We start from the raw sequence: 19593 nt of genomic DNA, 5'->3' as shown, positions 1-19593 counted from the left end.
CCCTTAGCAGTCAATGAGAAATTCAGATCACCACTTCCGGGTCGTCCATGCTGCAGCCCCTCCTTAGCAACAGCGTGGGGTTGCTAAGCGGAAGTGCCTTTAAAGATACCCACCCCCCATTTCTTCTGGGACCGTTGGGCGGTGGGTCGGTAACTTCGTGTTCTCCTTTGGCAATATCCTTAGACCTTTAATTTGTAGTATTAGACCAAGTAAACGCCTCGCTGCCGCAGGTAGTAGACCCATGTGTCTGGTTCCCTCAGCTATTCTCCGACACTAGCGCCAAACTACACACACCTCCTCGCCTCTTCTCGAATCCTAGGCCAACCCGGCGGCTCCTCCCAAAGCTCCTCTCTCAGGGCCCTAGCGGGAGTTTCTCCTTTTCTAGCCGACTTTTCCCTCTGGTGGATTTCCTGTCGTTTCAACCAGACGTTTGCAGGGATTTCGTTCTGAAACGGCCCCAGAAGTCGAATAGAGGGTAAGAAAAGATTCGTCTCAGCTTGTTTTCTTTTATTAAAAAAAGAAAGGTTTAGCGTATTTATATGTAACCTGGAAATAACGTAGCTATATCTAAAGGAGGTGGGCGTTCCATGTAAATTGACCAGGGGAAAATTATTCCCTAAAACAACAAAGCAAGACTAAAGAATGCCGGTAACTAAGCTTGAGTAGGAAGACAACTAATCCTTCAGAATAAACCATCATACCTATTCCGTGAACAAGAACGTTGTCCATTTAAAAAAAAAAAAAAAAAAAAAACCTCATTAAGGCCGGGATGTAGTTCTATGATACAGCACATGCCTGGCATGGGCAAGGTCCTTAGTTTTATCCCCAGGCACTGAAGAAAGCGGGTGGGGGCAGTGGGTGGGGAGCAAAACCTCATTTAAAGTGGGCATGGTAAGCGGGACTGTAATGCTTGGACTCCAGAGGGAGAGAGCATAGGGAGTACAAAGCCCAGTCTATATGGTGAGTTCCAGTTTTAAAACATTTTCCTTAGCATGCCTCGGGCACTAGGTTCAATCTCACATTTAAAAAACCGGTAAACGATGGTTGGGCAGAAGCCAACAAAATAACCCTCTCTTTATAAAATGACCCGTATAATTACAGTCATTACATTTTAAGAGAAACCTGGGTTGGGGGGGGGGGGGGGAATCATCATGAGACTTTATATTTTGAGTCAGGACCTCACTATGAAGCCCGGAGTGAACTGAACTGTGTAGACCAGGTTGGCCTTGTACTAAAGAGATCCATCCACCTGCCTCTGCCTCCTGAATGCTGAATTTTAACTTTAGCTTCAGAATTTTTCTCCGCCGTGTCAATGAAGACATTTGCAACTGCAGGCCCCAATTTTATCGGTCAGAAATTTACTAGTAGACTGTTGTTCACCTCAGCTAGGATAGAAATCTAGGTTTGGAGGGCTGGAGAGATGGCTCAGAGGTTAAGAGCATTACCTGCTCTTCTAAAGGTCCTGAGTTCAATTCCCAGTAACCATATGGTGGCCTCTTCTGGCTTGCAGGCATACATGGAAGGAATGCTGTATACACAATAAATAAATATTAAAATATTTATTGATATTTATAATATTTTTAATATTTCTAATATTTATATATAATTTATAATATTAATATTGATATTATAAATTTATAAATATTTTTAAAAATTTAAAAAGCCAGGCGGTGGTGGTGCATGCCTTTAATCCCAGCACTCGGGAGGCAGAGGCAGGCGGATCTCTGTGAGTTCGAGACCGGCCTGGTCTACAAGAGCTAGCTCCAGGACAGGCTCTAAAGCTGCAGAGAAACCCTGTCTCGAAACCCCCCCCCCCCAAAAAAAAAGAAAAAGAAAAAAAAAGAAATCTAGGTTTGGTAACTCTGTTCATTTCCTAGACCCATAGGATGACATTAAATTGATTCATCCTAGGTAATTAATTCAGTAAAGCTTTCAGAGAACCACTTTAGCTTCTGATGTATCAGTAGCAAGTTGTTTTAGCACGTTGTTTAATAAGCCTAAAATATCCCCACTTCTGCCATTATCATGTGTGCCTGATAACACACACACACACACACACACACACACACACACAGAGCCGGCTCAAAGTGATGAGTGATAAAGCACTAGCAGAGTTTACTATTTCAACTGCCAACAGGTGTAAATACAATCCTTTAACTTCTAAAATAAATACAAATCTGAGCCCAATGAGCAACAGCTTATGATGTACCAAAAGAATGATAACATGGTTATGGTTTAAAACAAAAACGGGGCCTATAGAAATTACTGCCTCATTAAATAAAATTATATTCAACCATGAGCGTAAGCTCTTAGCAATGCACACACCTTTGCAGAACACAACCACTACTGAGTGCTTTATAAGCAGCGTTTAGCTCCTTCCCTTACTGCTTTGGGGCTTTTTTGGTTTTGTTTTGTTTGTTTTCTAGAGACAGGGTTTCTCTGTGTAGCTTTAGAGCCTGTCCTGGAACTCGGTCTATAGACAAGGCCAACCTTGAACTCAGAGATCTGTCTGCCTCTGCCTTCCAAGTGCTGGGTGGGACTAAAGGTGTGTACCACCACCACCCAGCTGGTTTGTTTTTTTTTTTTTAATTCACTTTTCTATGTGTCTGAATAACTGGGTTGTCCTAAATGATCAAATGAGCTTTTGCAATTCTTTCATTTTCAAATACTGATTGTTTGGAGACCTTGAAAGATAAGTAGCAAAGTCCTAACTTAAAACTACATGTGTGAGTTTAACTACACTCTTGTAATTTTGTAAATAATGTTACAGGAATCCATATTCTTTATTATTATATTTATTTTGGTGTAGGTGCATGAATGTGGAAATTAGAATATGCTCAAGGTCCTTCGCTCCTTCAACAGATTTATCCCAGAGACTGAGCTCGGGTTGCCAGACTTGGCATTAGCAGCAATTGCCCTTCCCTTTGAGTTATTCGGCTGGGTATATTAAGATATATTAAGAGTAAGGATATACTCTTAATATGGACTGTAGAATATTATGTTCATAGGCTAGATCTTAGTTGCCTTCAAAAGCCAGTACAGTACCTGTATCATATGATTAATATGGGACTTCCAGCCTCCTGTCTTTAAATTCACTTTTTAATTTTATTTTCTTTGTAATGACTTAATGAATTAAGTTGAGCATGGTGCCTGTAATTCTAGCACTTCAGAACTGAGTTAGGAAGATTGATATGAATTATAACCCAATCTGGACTAAACAACAAAAAGAGCAAATTTGGGGAGTGGAGAGATGGCTTGGTGGCTAGAAGCTGGCTGTTCCTCTACAGGACCTTGGTTCAATTCTCACAACTGCCTGTAACTTCATTTCCAGGGGATCCATGATACCAGGTATGCATGTGGTGCATATGTATGTGCATACAGGCAAAATATTCATACACATAAAATAATTAAAAATAACACCAAACTAGCAATGAATAGTTTATGATGACTACTCAGGGCAAGAAAGAAGAAATTTAGTCAGATTTACCTTTTTTGTGCCTAAGCAATAATCAATTGAAAAGATGCACAAGTGATTCAGAGAAACTCAGGATATGTGACAAATAGTAAAATGTTAAACCTAATGAAGAGAAGGCTAAAGATACATTTTTAAATAACTGAAAATTGATATGTGGAATAGCACATTCTTTCAAGAATGGGCCAAGCAGGTCTGGAGAGATTGCTCAGAGGTTAAGAACACTTACAGGCTTTTCTTCCAGAGGTCTTGAGTTCAATTCCCAGCAACCACATGGTGGCTCACCACCATCTGTAATACAATCTGGTGCCCTCTTCTGACATGCAGGCAGAACATAATAAATTCTTAAAAAATAAACTATTCTTAAAAAAATGGACCGCAAATAGATCGGAGTTAAAACAACTGGAACTCAACATTCTTTCATATTACAGTTGTTGAGTGATAGAACAGTCCATTTATTGAGGAGTTACTGTGACTTCTAACAATCTTTCCATCTGATTTGATGACAGTCTCCTCTATTTCTGTATATTCTCAAAGTTTTTTTTTAAAGGACCAATTATGATAATAGTGGTTGGACAAGACCCTTCTAAACTTTCAGTTTTTCTAAAAGAGTTTATCTGGAATATTCTAACTATAGTAGGATTTATAAGCTGTTTATAGGGAGACCTGTCTCAAAATGGGCTGGTGGAGGATAGAGCAGAAAGGGGCTGGGAAGATGGCTGAATCTTTGATCCTACTGGAAAACGCTGACTCTCACAAGTTGTCCTCTAACCTTTACACACATTCAACCCATATATATCCATACCCATATATATATCTGCAGACTGTAACTAAATAAATCCAATATATCCTACATTTTGGAAACAATTATACACATCAAAATTTGGGTCATTAGACTCACCAGCATAAAGTTGCTCTACTAGTGAGAAAGCAAATCAGATTTCAGAGCTACTAAAACCTGACTTTAAAAGACTTGGTTTAGAGGCTGGAGAGATGGCTCAGCGGTTCATAGTACTGACTGCTCTTCCAGAGGTCCTGAGTTCAATTCCCAGCAACCACATGGTTGTTCACAACCATCTATAATAGGATCTGATACCCTCTTCTGGCCTGCAGGGATACATGCAGAGCTCTCATACATAAAATATAAATAAACTTTAACCTACTTCTTAAAATCAAACCAAAATCAGGCAGTGATTATGTATGCTTTTAATCTCGGCACTCAGGAGACAGAGGCAGGTGGATCTTTTAAGTTCAAGACTAGCCTGATCCAAAAAGGAGTTCTAGGCCAGCCAGGGCTACACAGAGAAACCCTGTCTCAAAAAATAAAATACAAACAACAAAAAAACTTACACATTTGTATTGGCAAATACCTGTAATCCCAGCACTTGGAAAGATGAGGAGGGTTATTGTCTCAGGGTCAAGACCAGCCTGGGCTACATAGAGAATTTCAGTTTAACCTAAGATTTGGCGAGACCCTCTTTAAAGCTAAAACATGGCTAGAGAGATGGTTCAGTGGTTAAGACCACTTGCTGCTCTTGTAGAAGACCCAGGTTCAGTTCCCATCCCCCACTTGACAACAACTGTATCCTAATTCCAGGTGCAGCAGATCCGAGGCCTCTTCTGGCACCACACACACGCCACATACACATATGTACATTTAGGCAAAACACTCAAAACACATAAAATAAAAATAAACCTTTATTTAAAAAGCTAAAACCACAAACAAAAAAGGAAACAAGAAACATAATTTTCAAAGTAATTGGATCAAGAGGTTCTGCTTAGTGTCTAAAGTGTAAAAGACAAACCATAAAAAAGTCTATAATCAGCTGATCTCAAATGATTTGTAAATTGACTTAAAAATAACACCAATACATATATTTGTATTTGGAAATAAAATAGTATAGATGATAGGAAACACAAATGGATACTGTATTGCAAAACTGCGCATTTATTTTAAACATTACACAAAAACATGGCTGCTAAGAACATGGATAATTTTGAAAATTGATAGCCTGTCAGTAAACAAAACACAATGAGAAAATCAAATATATCAGTTAACATAGTGGCACATACTTTTTATCCCAGCATTTATGAAACAGACAGATCTGTGAGTTCAAAGCTAGCTTTCTCTACAGGCCACTTAGAGGCTACATAATGAGATGCTGCCTCAAAATAATTAGTATACGTATCTCTTCAATGATCAAACCATCTTGAGAAGTAAAGGGGAGGGCAGTAGTGGCGCATGCCTTTAATCCCTGCACTCCAGAGGCAAGTGGATCTCTGTGAGTTAGAGGCCAGCCTGGTCTAGAGTGAGTTCTAGGACAGCCAGGGCTACACAGAGAAACCCTGTCTTGAAAAAAACCAAAGAGGGGTAGGGAAGGAGAGAGAAATGAAGGGGAAATTTTAAGGACTTGAGGCATAAAACTTGATTTATAGCATGATTTGTCAAATTTTTTACTCCCAACTTTAAAAATATTGGCAAAAACCGGGCATGGTGGCAAAGTCTTTAATCACAGCATTCAGGAGGCAGAGGCAGGTGGATCGCCGAGTTCAAGATCAGCCTGATCCATAGAGCGAGTTCCAGGACAGCCAGGACTACATAGAGAAACTGTCTTGGGGGAGAAAAGGAAAAAATACATATGCAAAAAGGTAATATTTTATGATACTGAAATGAATGTATATCCAAGAAAAATTCTTTTAATGTATCCATGAAATCTTTGCTCCTGATTCTTTGGTATTGTTTTTGGTTTTTTTTTTGAGACAGGGTTTCTCTGTACAACTGCACTGGCTGTCCTGTAGCTCCATTTGTGATCAGGCTTGCCTCCAACTCAAAGAGGCTCACCTGCCTCTGCCTCCCGAGTGCTGGGATCAAAGGTGTGCACTACCACACCCAGCTGACATTTTATCTTTGCCCCCCATTTTAAGAAATGGCAAGCGATTAAATTCAGTTAATACTGATTTTTTTAATGTGAAAAAGACTAAGTTGAGTTTTTTTTTTTCAAAGATTTTATTTATTTATTATGTATACAACATTCTGCCTCCATGTATGCCTGCAGGCCAGAAGAGGGCGCCAGATCTCATTACAGATGGTTGTGAGCCATCATGTGGTTGCTGGGAATTGAACTCAGGTCCTCTGGAAGAACAGTTAATGCTCTTAACCACTGAGCCATCTCTCCAGCCCCTAAGTTGAGTTTTTAAAGCAAACAAGCCATAACAATTTGGCACTATTTCAATAACGAAGTGTCCATAATGTGGTATTAGTACAAAGATCTAAGCAAATCTCAAAGACGGTAGATTAGTAATTAGAACATCATGCAATGTTGATTTTAGCAAGAAACTTAACAGGTAAAAGAAGCATCTTATTACATTATAAATTCGAGTATGCAATTATAATTTACAAATTATAAAAAAAAATCCTCCCTTTTTACAGCCAGTTGTTTTGAATGGCTACATGAATGCGTAGTCAACAAGTCAAATAAACAAACACATCTACCCAAATTTACATCCCAGAATACCTAAGTAAACTGAAGACATTATTCAGATGAGTAAGTTCTATTCATTTTCGTCATCTGGGTGATCAGGTTGCAAAGGACATGCTCTGTGAAGAAGAGAATTTAAATCACTCAAGTATCAACTGTTTATAAAATCAGAACATTAATAATAAAGGTCTGGCTCAAGTAACTAGAAATGAAAAAAAATTAAACTCTAATAATTAGCAAGTGTAAACAGTTCCAAGAGCTAGCACAACAAAACCTTCTAACACCACATTCCTTGTTGATTCATGGAATCAGCATTTTTCATTTAGGACATGTTAGGAGTTCTGCTTAAAAAGAGCCAGGTAGGCAGTGTATACCTGTACTCCTAGTACCTCAGGAAGCTGAGGCAGTGGGATTGCCAATGAAGAAAAAAATAGTTTGAGGCTATTCTGGTTTGCATACCAAGTATCAAGTCAGCCAGAACTATGTGGTAAGACTCTGTCTCAACAAAATAAGAAACACCAGAGAGATGGCTCATCCATTCTTTTTGTTGTTTTTTCAAGACAGGGTTTCTCTGTATAACATTCCTGGTTGTCCTGGAACTTGCACTGTAGACCAGGCTGGCCTCAACTGAGATCTGCCTCTGCCTCCTAAATGCTGGGATTAAAGGTGTGCGCCACCATCACCATCCAGCTCATCCATTTTTGAACAGGACAGCAGTTTAGTTCCCAGCGCATACATCAGGCAGCTCACAACTTACTGTAACTCCAGCTCTTCTTTGGGCCTTACACACACACACACACACACACACAATAAATATGCATATTCTGATGTGTAACTCCTACACTGGGAGGCTGAAGCACAAAGACTGCTGCAAATTACAAGTCCTGCTTGGATTGCATAGTGAGTTTTGGGACAGCTTGGGCTACATAGAAAGATTCCACAAATAAATAAATAAATAAATAAATAAATAAATAAATAAATAAATGGGGGCTGGAGAGATTGCTCAGTAGTAACGGGCACTTGCTGCTCTTTTTTTTTTTTTCAAACGTCTTTATTGAACTAAATACATGTTAAATCCTAAAGCATTTCACTTCTTTTTTCAAGACAGGGTTTCTCTTTGTAGCCTTTAGTGTCTCAGTGTGGGCTCGTCTGCTTGTTTTTCCAACAAACTGTAGATAAGATCACAAATGAAAAAAAAAGATCACAAATGATGGCCACTTCACTGGTTACATGGTTATAAACAAATAAATCATTAGACATACAAACACGATGCTACAACTGCCCAGATGCATATATAATTCTCATGCTATCCCATTTTACAAGAGCCAAGGCATGAATGAATCTGACCCAATGCTCTATAGCAGACTATATTGCCATGAGGCCAGCTTCGGTCTGCTCTCCCTCCTTTACGACCACCAAGACCAGTGTCAAGCACTTGCTGCTCTTAGAGTACCCAAGTCTAGTCCTGGGAACCCATATTGGACAGTTCACTACTGCCTGCAACTTCAGTTCCAAGTGAGCCAGTGCTATCTTCTGGCCTACCCATGTACCTGAACTCAACATGCACATTCCCATACACATAACTTAAATCTTTAAAATAGAAATATGATTAAGGGCTGGAGAGATGGCTCAGTGGTAAAAAGCAATGGCTGCTCTTCCAGAGGACCTGGGTTCAATTCCCAGGACCCACATGAAAGCTCACAGCTATCTATAACTCGTTTTAAAGATCTGACACCCTCACATAGACACACATGCAGGCAAAACATCAAAGCACATAAAAATAAATCTTGAAGCCGGGCGGTGGTGGCGCACGCCTTTAATCCCAGCACTCGGGAGGCAGAGGCAGGCGCATCTCTGAGTTCGAGGCCAGCCTGGTCTACAAGAGCTAGTTCCAGGACAGCCTCTAGAAACTACAGGGAAACCCTGTCTCGAAAAACCAAAAAAAAAAAAAAAAAAATCTTGAAAAAATATTATCACATACATGTATAAAACTGTCAACATTCATTAAAAAAATTCATTTAAGTAGAGAAAAAATAGCAAACAAATTGCCATTTTCTTTGGACTACATGGACATATTATTTAAAAATAACCCCCAAATCATTTGGTAAGCTCTGATAATCACATTTGAATAAAGGTACACTAATATTAATCCAAAGCCATTCTGTACTTATCATTCTTTTTATAGTCAATTAAAAACTTTATCACAATTTTATTTTAGAGTTGAGAAACTTTAGTAGTATCTACTCTAAAACCCTTTGTTTCCAAATGAGATCCAGTGAGCTGAATGGTCATAGACCAGATACTAAAAGAAGGAAGCTATAACAAAGTATTCAGCCTTGGTATGAGATTATCCTTGCTTCATGTACTAATTAATAGATTATGGGAAGGTCTTCACTGTGTTTTACTGGAAATCCAGATAAGTTAACAAATCATGACCCAAACTTCTATTTTGCAGGGATCTGAATTTCATTAGGTATAATAGTTAAGTTCAAGATTTATTCCAGGTGGTGGTGGCGCACGCCTTTAATCCCAGCACTTGGGAGGCAGAGGCAAGAGGATCTTTGTGAGTTGGAGGCCAGCCTGGTCTACAAGAGCTAGTTCCAGGACAGGCTCCAAAGCTAGAGAAACCCTGTCTCGAAAAAAACAAAAAAAAAAAAAAAATTTATGTAATCGAGGCTAAAGAGACTTCTTGATAGGTAAAATTCTTACAAAGCAAACATAAAGACCTCAGTTCCATCCCCTCAGAATCTACATTAAAGAGCTGGGCACAATGCCATATGCCTGCAATCTCAGTGCTGAGAAGGCAGAGACAGGAGGATTTGAGACTCATTGGTCAGCTAGTCTAGTCAAGTCAAATCAGCATGCTCCAGGTGATTGAGAAAGACATTCGAAGCCAGGCTCAAATGGTGGCACATGCTTTTAATCCTAGCACCTGGAAGACAAAGGCAGGTGGATCTCTGAATTCAAGGCTATGCTTGCTGTACTGATCACAAGTCAAGATAAGAACTAGCCTATAGCTGTGTCATAGATGAATGAATAAAGAAAATTTGACACATATACACAATGGAATTTTGTTTAGCTATGAAGAAGAATGAAATTACATTTAGAGGCCAGAGAGATGGCTCTGTGGTTAAGAGCACTTACTGCTCTTGCAGAGGACAGGAGTTCATATCCAGCACCACATAGGACAGAGTATCCAATGACCTCTTCCAGTCTCTGTGGGCACCCACACACATGTACATACATGCATAAATAAAAATTTAAGATTTTTAATAAAATCTTTGAAAAAATTTACATTTCCAAGAAAATGGATGAAACTAGAGATCATGTTACATCTAGTAACCAATACTTTGAAAGACAAATACCGAATATTTTCTTTAATACACAGAATTTAAATGTAAATATATTTGTACATACATATGTATGTGTAGGAAGAACATCAAAATAGAAAAGGGACTATGAGATGAGGGCACAGTGTAAGAGTGGAGAAAGGAACAAGATAGATGTGATGAAATTCAGAAGCAAGGAAGAGGAAGGGGCTGTGCAAAAAGGTTAAATCAGTACAGGGGAACAAATAAGAACGAAGCATAACAGAGTGTGAAAATGACTCTGGGGCCATTGGATGGTTCAGTGGGTAAAAGCACTTGGCACCTGACAACCCAATGTGGAAGGAATGAACCGACTCCTGAAATTGCTCTCTGGCCTCCTAAGAGGCACAAGCACACCACACACACACACACACACACACAAATTTTAAGTGGGGGAGGGATTGATTTTTATTATTTTTGTTTTTTAACTTTTTTAAACTGTAGGCAGTTTTTTAAAAATTTATTATTATTTTATGTTCATTGGTGTGAGGGTCAGATGCCCTGGAACTGGAGTTACAGACAGTTCTGAGCTGCCATGTGGGTGCTGGGAATTGAACTCAAGACCTCTGGAAAAGCAGTCGGTGCTCTTAACTGCCGAGCCATCCAGCCTTGTTTGTTTTGTTTTTTTTTAAGATTTATTTATGTATACAACATTCTGCCTCCATGTATGCCCGCATGCCAGAGGAGCGCATCTCAGTACAGATGGTTGTGAGCCATGTGGTTGCTGGGAATTGAACTCAGGACCTCCAGAAAAGCAGCCAGTGCTCTTAACCTCTGAGCCATCTCTCCAGCCCCCTTGTTTGTTTTTTGAGACAGGGTTTCACTGTGTTGTGTAGCCCTGGCTTTTCTGAATCTGTCTGCAGACCAAGCTGGCCTCGAACTCAGAGAGATCTGCCTGCCTCTGTTTCCTTAGTGCTGGGATCAAAGGTGTGCACCACCACTGCCCAGCTTATTAAGTTTTAAAGTGTCAAATAAAACCCACTACCTTGGATGCATAACTAAAAAAAAATACTTTATGGCTGGAGAGATGGCTCAGAAGTTAAGAGAACTGACTGCTGTTCTGAAGGTCCTGAGTTCAATTCCCAGCAACCACATGATGGCTCAAACCCATTATAATGAGATCCGGTGCCCAGATATAATAAATTATATATGATTATTACATATACATATATATAATAAATTTGAAAAAAATATTTTAGAGAAATGAAAGAAAAAGAAAATGCAAAGCCATTGTGACTAATTTGAAGTCAAAGCCTAGAAAAGAAGGCCAAGGAGATGGCTCAGCAGGCAAAGGTGCTTGCCACCAAGCTGATGGCCTGAGTTCAATGGCAGAAGCAAATCAACTCCTGCAGAGTGTCCCCTGGATGCCATACATGTGCCATGGCACATGCCTGCATGCATGTGCACACGCGCGCGCGCGCGCGCGCGCACACACACACACACACACACCATACTAAACGTAACTTAAAGAAAATGACTAAAAAGGGAAAAACATTCATGCAAATAGTTCTATGTGCAAAAGGAGCTTGCCCAGCTTTGGGGCAAAAACAAGGTTATAAGGAATAACCATAGCAGAATATGAATTCAGAAGTTCACATTCCTTCTGATATATTCATTTACTGTTTCAATAAATGGATAATCACAGTTCTCTAAAACAATGGCAGATCTACAAAAGTGGCTTAAAAATGGTGTCAACCTGTAGAATCTAGCTTTTGTTGTTTTGAGTTTTCTTGTTTAGTTGCTCTGCTCTGAACTAAACCCAGGGATATATGCTACACAAGGACTCTACCACAGAATTATATCACTATCACTTGTTTTGGGTTTTTGAGACAGTCTCACTATGTACTCTAGGATAGCTTGAACTCATGATCTGTCTCAATGTAATTAAAACATGTGCCTGACTATTGCTGATTTATATTATACTATAGATTAAACTTGCCTATGAAACTATATAATTTCTCTCCATGTGATGGAAAGTCAATTTTTGTCTGATTTTCATTTGTTTAGAGACAAGGTCTCAGGTAACCCAGACTGACCTGTGTAGCTTTTGCGTTGTGAAGAGATGGTGTAGGAACCAAGAGCACTTACTGCATCCTTAAAGAGGATATAGTTCCTTTCTTAGCACCTATATCAGGTGACTCACAAACACCTGTAGTTCTAGTTCCAGGGGATCTGTGCCCTCCAGCCTTCATAAGTACCTGCACATATGTGGTATAAATAAACTCATGCAGGCACATACATATATGCATAAATAAAAATATCTGTTTTTTTTAATTACTAGCTGAACATGATGTAAAATGCCTATCAATACATTATATTTTTTGCAGTGGTAAGAGGTTGAACCAAGGGCCTTGTGCTGACAAGCCTTCTGTCACTGAGGTACATCTCCAGGCCCAGTGCATAGCTACAATCTCATCATTATAGAGGCCAAGACAGGAGGATAGAGTATAAGGCTCTAGCTACAGAGTGATTTCAAAGCAAGAGTGGGTTACCGGGTAGAGGGGATTACTCAGGAAGTAGATTCAACCCATCCTTGCCCTAATGTCAGTTACTATACAAAAAACTAAATGCAACCAAGTATGGTGGCTCACACTTCTAACCCATAACCAGAGATCAGCGAGGTTAAGGTAGAAGGGTTGCCACTTGTTCAAGGTTGGCCTGGGCTGCAGAGTGAAACCATCTCAAAAAAAAAAAAAAAGAAAAGAAAAAGGAAAAAGAAAAAAAAGCAAGAAAGAGAGCTGGGTAGTGGTGGCACAGACTCCAAACAGAGGATATTTGAGTTCCAGGCCAGCCTGGTCTACAGAGCAAGTTCCAGGTCAGCCAGGGCTATACAGAGAAACCTTGCTTCAAAACAAAAACAAAAACAAAAGAATCCACACACACACACACAGAGAGAGAGAGAGAAAGAGAGGAAGACACAGAATTAAATGACTATAGTACAGAGGTAGAGCTTGCCTAATGCTTACAAGTTCCAGAGTTCAATTTGTAGCACAGAGAGAATGGCAAAGGAGAGAAGAGAATTTACAGTAGTTTTCTTGTACTTCCTCCCAAAATACATGTAAAATCTGAAATATTTTCTTACTTCCTAATTACAGGCCCTGTGGTTTAGTGAACCATAAAGAATACTGAATCTCCATTCCACACTGCACACTTTTTCTCTAGAGCAAAGTGAAATTATTTTCAAGGTGGATTTTTAATGATCCATATTTCATAAACCACATGTAATGAAATCATTAACCAGTGTTCAGCATTGTCTTTCTCTGTTGTTATATGTGAAGCTCCAGGAGATTTAAGATTAGTATTCACCATCTAATTGACCCTTGAGATGATCTTCAAGGCAGTCCAGTTTGAGCTTCTCAGGATTTTCTGTTTTACTAAAACCAGTGGGATGAGTAGATGTGAAGACCTGGTTGTTTTCCTTTCAACACTGGATTTGCAGGTGCCACTTGGTCCAATATTAGAATGTGATCTGGTCTGAGGCTCTTAGCGGATAAGACACAGAAAGGTAAGCAAGACCCCAAGGAGATTGGTTATAGCTTTTAGGGAGTTGCTGGAGGATTCCACGGTGGAGTCATCAGGGCCATCAGTTTCATAGTAGGTAGGGCCTGCTGTGCTGGATACAGGGAGAAATGACTCAATCTGCATGGGGAGGACCACAAGGAGCAATAGCCCCAAACAGAGTCTGACCGCCATCCTCTCACCCTCGATGGTCAGGGTGCCGCGTGTCCAGCTTGCTGCTTGTTGAGCTGGAAGTTCTCTAAGCTTTTAGCCGGTGTGGAGATTACAGACCAGGTCTTACTTTCATGAAGACATCACAATGGCAGTGTCATGGTGCCACACCCTCTCTTTCTGCACCCAAGTGCTTTTTTTGTTTAGTTTTGTGAAGCAGGATCTTAGATAGTTCAGACTAGCCTCAATCTCACAAATAATTTCCTTTAGAATTAAAACACTTTTAGGGGGCTGAAGAGATGGCTCAGAGGTTAAGAGCACTGCCTGCTCTTCCAGAGGTCCTGAGTTCAATTCCTAGCAACCACATGGTGGCTCACATCCATCTGTAATGAGATCTGGTGCCTTCTTCTGACCAGCAAGCATACAGACAGACAGAACACTGTATACATAATAAATAAATAAATAAATCTGAAAAAAAAAAACCCACTTTTAAAAAGAGAATAGTAGGCAAGACATGGAGGTATGCAACTTTAATCCCAGCATTCAGGAGGCAGAGACAGGTGCATCTCTGTGAGTTCCAAGACAGCCTGGTCTACATAGTGAGTTCTTGACCAGCCAAGGCTACATAGTAAAATCCTGTCTCAAAAAAACAAACAAAAATTAAAAAGTAGGGGCATTGAAATGGCTCAGCTGATAAAAGTGCTTGCTTGTCATTTGAATCTAAACACCTGAGTTCAATCCCTGACCCCATGTAGAGGTGGGAAGAGAACTGACTCCTGAAAGCTGCCCTCTGCCCACAGCCTCCATGTGTGTCCCTTAGCTTTAATACTTAGAAACCTATAAAAATTCAAATACGTTTTTTCCCAATTTTTAAAATTTTTTACGTACAGAGTAATGAAGCCAATGCCTCAAACATGCTAAGTTTTCTTCACTGAGAGCTACATCTCCAGCCCCCACCCTCTTTTTGTTTCAAGACAGAGAGAACTTGTCTGTGTAGCCATGGCTGTCCTGGAACTCACTATGTAGACCAGACTGGCTTAGAACTTACAAAGCTCCACCTGCCTTTGCATCACTAGTGCTGGGATTCAAAGCATGAGCTACTATGCCTGTTTTTGTTTTTGTTTTTATTTTTTGTGATTCTTACCAAAGTGATAGATGTTGATTGTTAGATATTGATAGTATGTAGCATGAGATAAGATTTTTATCCAGATATATAATTATTGATACTTGTTATATTTTTTATTGTGTGTATGTGTGTCCTGAAAAGTAGATTGTACTTTTAAAAAAATCCTTTTTACTTTTATATATATCTATTTTATAGATACATGTATATCTGTGCCCAGCTGTATGTATGTACACATGCTGCAGGAACCCAAATAGGTCAGAAGAGGTATCAGACCCCCTAGAACTGGATTCACACACAGTTGTGAGCTGCCATATAGGTACGGGAACCAAACCTGAACCTTCTGCAAGAGCAGCACATGTTCTTAAAGGCCGAGCCATCTCTCTAGTCCCAAGTATTATATGTTTTCATCCAGAATTTGAGCTCAACATTTATCACTAGCATTCTCATTCATTAATCTTAAAAACAAGCTGGCATGGCGTTGCCTTTAATCCTGGCATTCAGAAGCCAGATGTCTGTGAGTTCAAGGCCTGTGTAGTCTATATAGTGAATTCCAGGACAGCCAGAGCTACATAAGAGGCCCTGTCTCAAAAAAACCAAAAAATTTTAAAAGCTCCAGTCCCAGTTTGAAGAATTCTTAAGGATTTATAGAGAATATATAAATATGTACTATATATTATTGATTATATACTAAATATATATATATATATATATTTCTAGAGTTATTTCTGATTCCTTTCTCTATGTTAATTGTATATTTCTTGTGAAAGTTCACCATATAGTATTACTACTTGTTTTGTTACTGGAGACTAAACCTAGCCCTGCATGCACACTGAGTATCGGACTTACACTGAGCTATACACAGTAGTAATTTTGTGGGGTATTGAAATTCACTAGATGAACTGACATAGAGGTTTTTTTTTTTTTTTTTTTTTTTGGAAAAAAAAGAACAGGCTGAAAAAAAGCAAGAAAAATGAGGGAAGAGAGGGAAGGAGGAAGGCAGGCAGACTATAAAGTGTGGTAGCGCATGCCTCTCAGCACTTAGCAGGCTGAGGCAGAAGGATTACAAGAAATTCAAATCTATCCTGGGCTACACACGGAGACTGTCTCAAAAAACAAAACAAGTCTGGTAATGGTGGTGCACACCTTTAATCCCAGCACTTGGGAGACAGAGGCAGGTGGATCTCTGTGAGTTCGAGGCCAGCCTGGTCTACAGAGTGAGTTTCAAGACAGCCAGGGCTGTTAAACAAAGAAACCCTGCCTCAAAGACAAAAAAAAAAAAAGCAAAAAAAAAAAAAAACTGTAGAGGAATAATAAATTTACTTTTTAGAGTAAGTAAAAATTATTTTTGAAAGGCATTTGAAATTTTAGAATGACATAAAAATTATTAGAAGTTAAAGCATAGTTTTCCTTTTCTTATTGGCTTGAAAAGAAACTTTAAAATTACTCACAATCCCTTTTGTTTTTTATTTTTAGGGGGATATTTTCTGTCTTCCAGAACATACTTACTTTCTTTTCGATGTTCCTAAGCCACTGCATCCTGCTTCCTCAGGAACCTGGTTCTCTTTTTCAGGATCTTTAGGAGACAGCCTGAAGAATTCTCCAATGCCTTTTTGCCACTTTGGAGTTGGGCGCACACAAACTGGATTCCCTCCTGCATACTTATTTTCAGCTATAAAACAGAAACAATTAAATAAAATTAAATGTAATTGTCTTTCTTTAATACAGATTTCTAGAGGTATTAAGTAATATAACATCTGTCTTGAATTAGAAAATGAAGGTTGGAGTGATGTTCAGTGGTAAAGAACCCTAGAGTATTCTAGTAAAGAATAAAAGAGTGGGGCTGGAGAGATGGCTCAGCGGTTAAGAGTGTTGCCTGCTCTTCCAAAGGTCCTGAGTTCAATTCCCAGCAACCACATGGTGGCTCACAACCATCTGTAATAAGGTCTGGTGCCCTCTTCTGGCCTTCTGGCATAGATGCAGACAGAATATTGTATACATAATATTTTTAAAAAATGAATACTAGAGTTTGGGCCGGAGAGAACTGAGTTCCAGAAATTATCCTCAAGTTCCATATGTGTTTAATAGTGTGCAAATCCATGCATATATGAACACACACACACACAGACAATATACATAACAATAAAAGTAATTTGGAATGAGAATACTATAATTTCATATATTTTTGACATTAAAAATACAAATCTATGACCATTTTTATTTTATTGGTGGATGGGGTGAGTCAGTATTTCATATACAAGCATTTTCCACTATATCAAGCCACTTCTTGTTTAGTTGATTATTTTTGTGTTGCTAGGACCCCCGGCACACCTGGTACTCACTTGGTAGCCCAGGCTGGCTCTGAATATACGGTAGTCCTGCCTGGCTTCCAGAGCACTTAGGATTAGAGTCATGCACCTCTTTGCCAGGCTGTTTAACACATATTAAGAACCTATTCAATTCGCCCTAGTGATTAAGCAGTAGGCCAGACAATGAGAGGTGGCCTTGAAAGAATTTACCCTAGTTGTACAAAATATAAGACATTCTGAATAATTTTATCTGCTTTCAAAAAATTTGTCTACTATCTTATCTGAAGAGGTGGAAATAGTAAATATTTCCTAATGAGATCTTTAGATTTGGTAGAAATTGAGGGCTGAGTATGGTATAGTACATGCCCATAATCCTAGCACTCCAGAGACTGAGGTAGGAGAGAATTACAGCCAATCTGGCTAAATACACATAAAGGTCCTTTCTCAAATAAATAATGGTGTGTGGTGGGGACGAATAGGGGTTAGGTTGGCATAAAAACCATGAATTATTGGGTATGGTGGCTAACTCCGGCAATCCTACTTTCTCAGAAGTCTAAAGCAGGAGGGCTTTAAACAGCAGCCTGGGCAACAAACCAAGGATCCCATCTCAAAAAAAAAAAAAAAAAAAAAAAAAAAAGGCAGGTTGTGGTAGTACATACCTGTACATACCAGCAATCGGGAGAGAGAGAAGAGGGGAACGGGTTGTGGATGTGGCTCAGTAAAGTTGCCTAGCATGCACAAAGCCCTGGGTTAGATCCCCAGCACAAAATAAACCTGGCATACAGGGCACATGCATGTAATCCCAGAACTGGGGAGGTAGGGGCAGAAGGATCAGAAAGAGGGCCCAAGGATCTGGGGTTCAAGGTTATTCTCTGTAGGTAGAGACTGAGGCCAGATTGGGCTCCATGAGACCTTGGAAGAAGGAAGAGGGAGGAAAGGAGGGAAAAGGGAAGGGAGGAGGGTGCAAGAGAAGGACAGGTGGGAAGAAAAAGGCACAGAGCGGGAGGAAGGGAGAAATACAAACAGAAGCAAAAAGATACTTGTATTGGGACAGTGTGGTTGAAGATGCAGCTCAGTGGTGGAGCACTTGTCCAACATGGACAAGGCCCGGGTTCAGTTCCCAGAAAGTTCATAGACGGCTGCATAGATAAGCAGTACACACACACACACCTACAAAAAATGTGGCAGTACTGTCAACCATCACTCTAAATCTAATGAGGAGGCACTTTTCACTTTTAAGTAGCCTCCAAGAAAATAGTAACTGTTAATACTAAGAAAAACTAAACACCATTCAACAAAGAAAAATAGGTTTAAAAACAAACCTCTCCTCACACCCCTAACCAAACCTGTGGAAAGACTAAGGCCCCCTTAGAGGGCAAGGAAGAAATTTGGGAGTGAGGATGACAAGGGAAACAAATTCCAGAGGAAGATTAAATAAAAATGAATTCACAGGTCAGGGCTTCACAATTCGGGACTGCTATGCCAGGCCTGATCTCCTTTCCGGGGTTTTATTTTACTTCCTAAGCTTCCAGGACCGTTCCTACCTTTTCTCGACGAACACGATGAAGAACTGGTGACAAAGGTGGAGGAGCCAAGCACCTTCCTGGGGGCTCGAGAAGCCACCACTGCAAAGAGAGATAAAGGGGAGCATTCAGAAGAGGCTGTAGAGCTCGGACGCCCCCGACCTTTGTTCTACCAGTCCCAGCCTAGCTGAGAGCAGGGTGATGCGCAGCAGCAAAACAGTCTTGCCAGGCCTCCGCAGCTTCCTCGAGGTGAGGGCCTGGAGCCTGCTTCCTAGCTCGATGTGGGGGTGGGGTGGATAGCCACGGCGGCTCCATCCTAGGGACAGGCGGCCTAGGGAACCCCATAACCCCCATGCTGCATCCCTTTACCTTTTCTGTAGGCTCCCGGGACGTAGTTTGCTTTGGTCCGCACCATGTTCACACAGGAAGAGACAATTCGCACCAACGCCCCAGCTGCGGATGTCTTAACTGAACAAGAACCCGAAAATGACGTTCCCGCCACAGTTTAAAAGGGTCTCTTTCCCGCGCGCTCCAAGCTCTTGAGAATCGTGACTCTTATTGGTTCCGCGCCTTCACCCTGAACCAATTGGCAGCTTCCAGGGAGTGACAGCCTCGAAACCAGGCTTTGCTGGCCAGTCCATCAGCCCCAG

At 40.2% G+C, this 19593-nt stretch overlaps 1 protein-coding gene and 1 long non-coding RNA gene across 2 annotated transcripts; one reads left to right on the top strand and one right to left on the bottom strand.

Moving 5' to 3' along the window:
- The first annotated feature begins 154 nt into the window (after window positions 1-154).
- LOC119809932 lies at window positions 155-16820 on the top strand. The gene is made up of 2 exons (XR_005284693.1): window positions 155-475; window positions 16588-16820. It is a non-coding gene; the product is annotated as an uncharacterized LOC119809932 (long non-coding RNA).
- On the bottom strand, window positions 6660-19573 carry Pclaf (PCNA clamp associated factor). Its single transcript, XM_038323165.1, has 4 exons — window positions 19313-19573; window positions 18965-19045; window positions 16621-16783; window positions 6660-7070 (listed from the first exon to the last, which is right to left on the bottom strand). Exons 1-4 carry the CDS (start codon window positions 19356-19358, stop codon window positions 7025-7027), a joined length of 336 nt encoding a protein of 111 aa, XP_038179093.1. The 5' UTR covers window positions 19359-19573; the 3' UTR covers window positions 6660-7024.
- Window positions 19574-19593: the final 20 nt, after the last annotated feature.

The sequence above is a fragment of the Arvicola amphibius genome, chromosome 3 (genome assembly GCF_903992535.2).
Source record: "Arvicola amphibius chromosome 3, mArvAmp1.2, whole genome shotgun sequence".
NCBI lineage: Eukaryota > Metazoa > Chordata > Mammalia > Rodentia > Cricetidae > Arvicola > Arvicola amphibius.
Note: the sequence above shows the minus strand (reverse complement) of the source record. Positions and strands in the feature narration are given on the sequence as shown.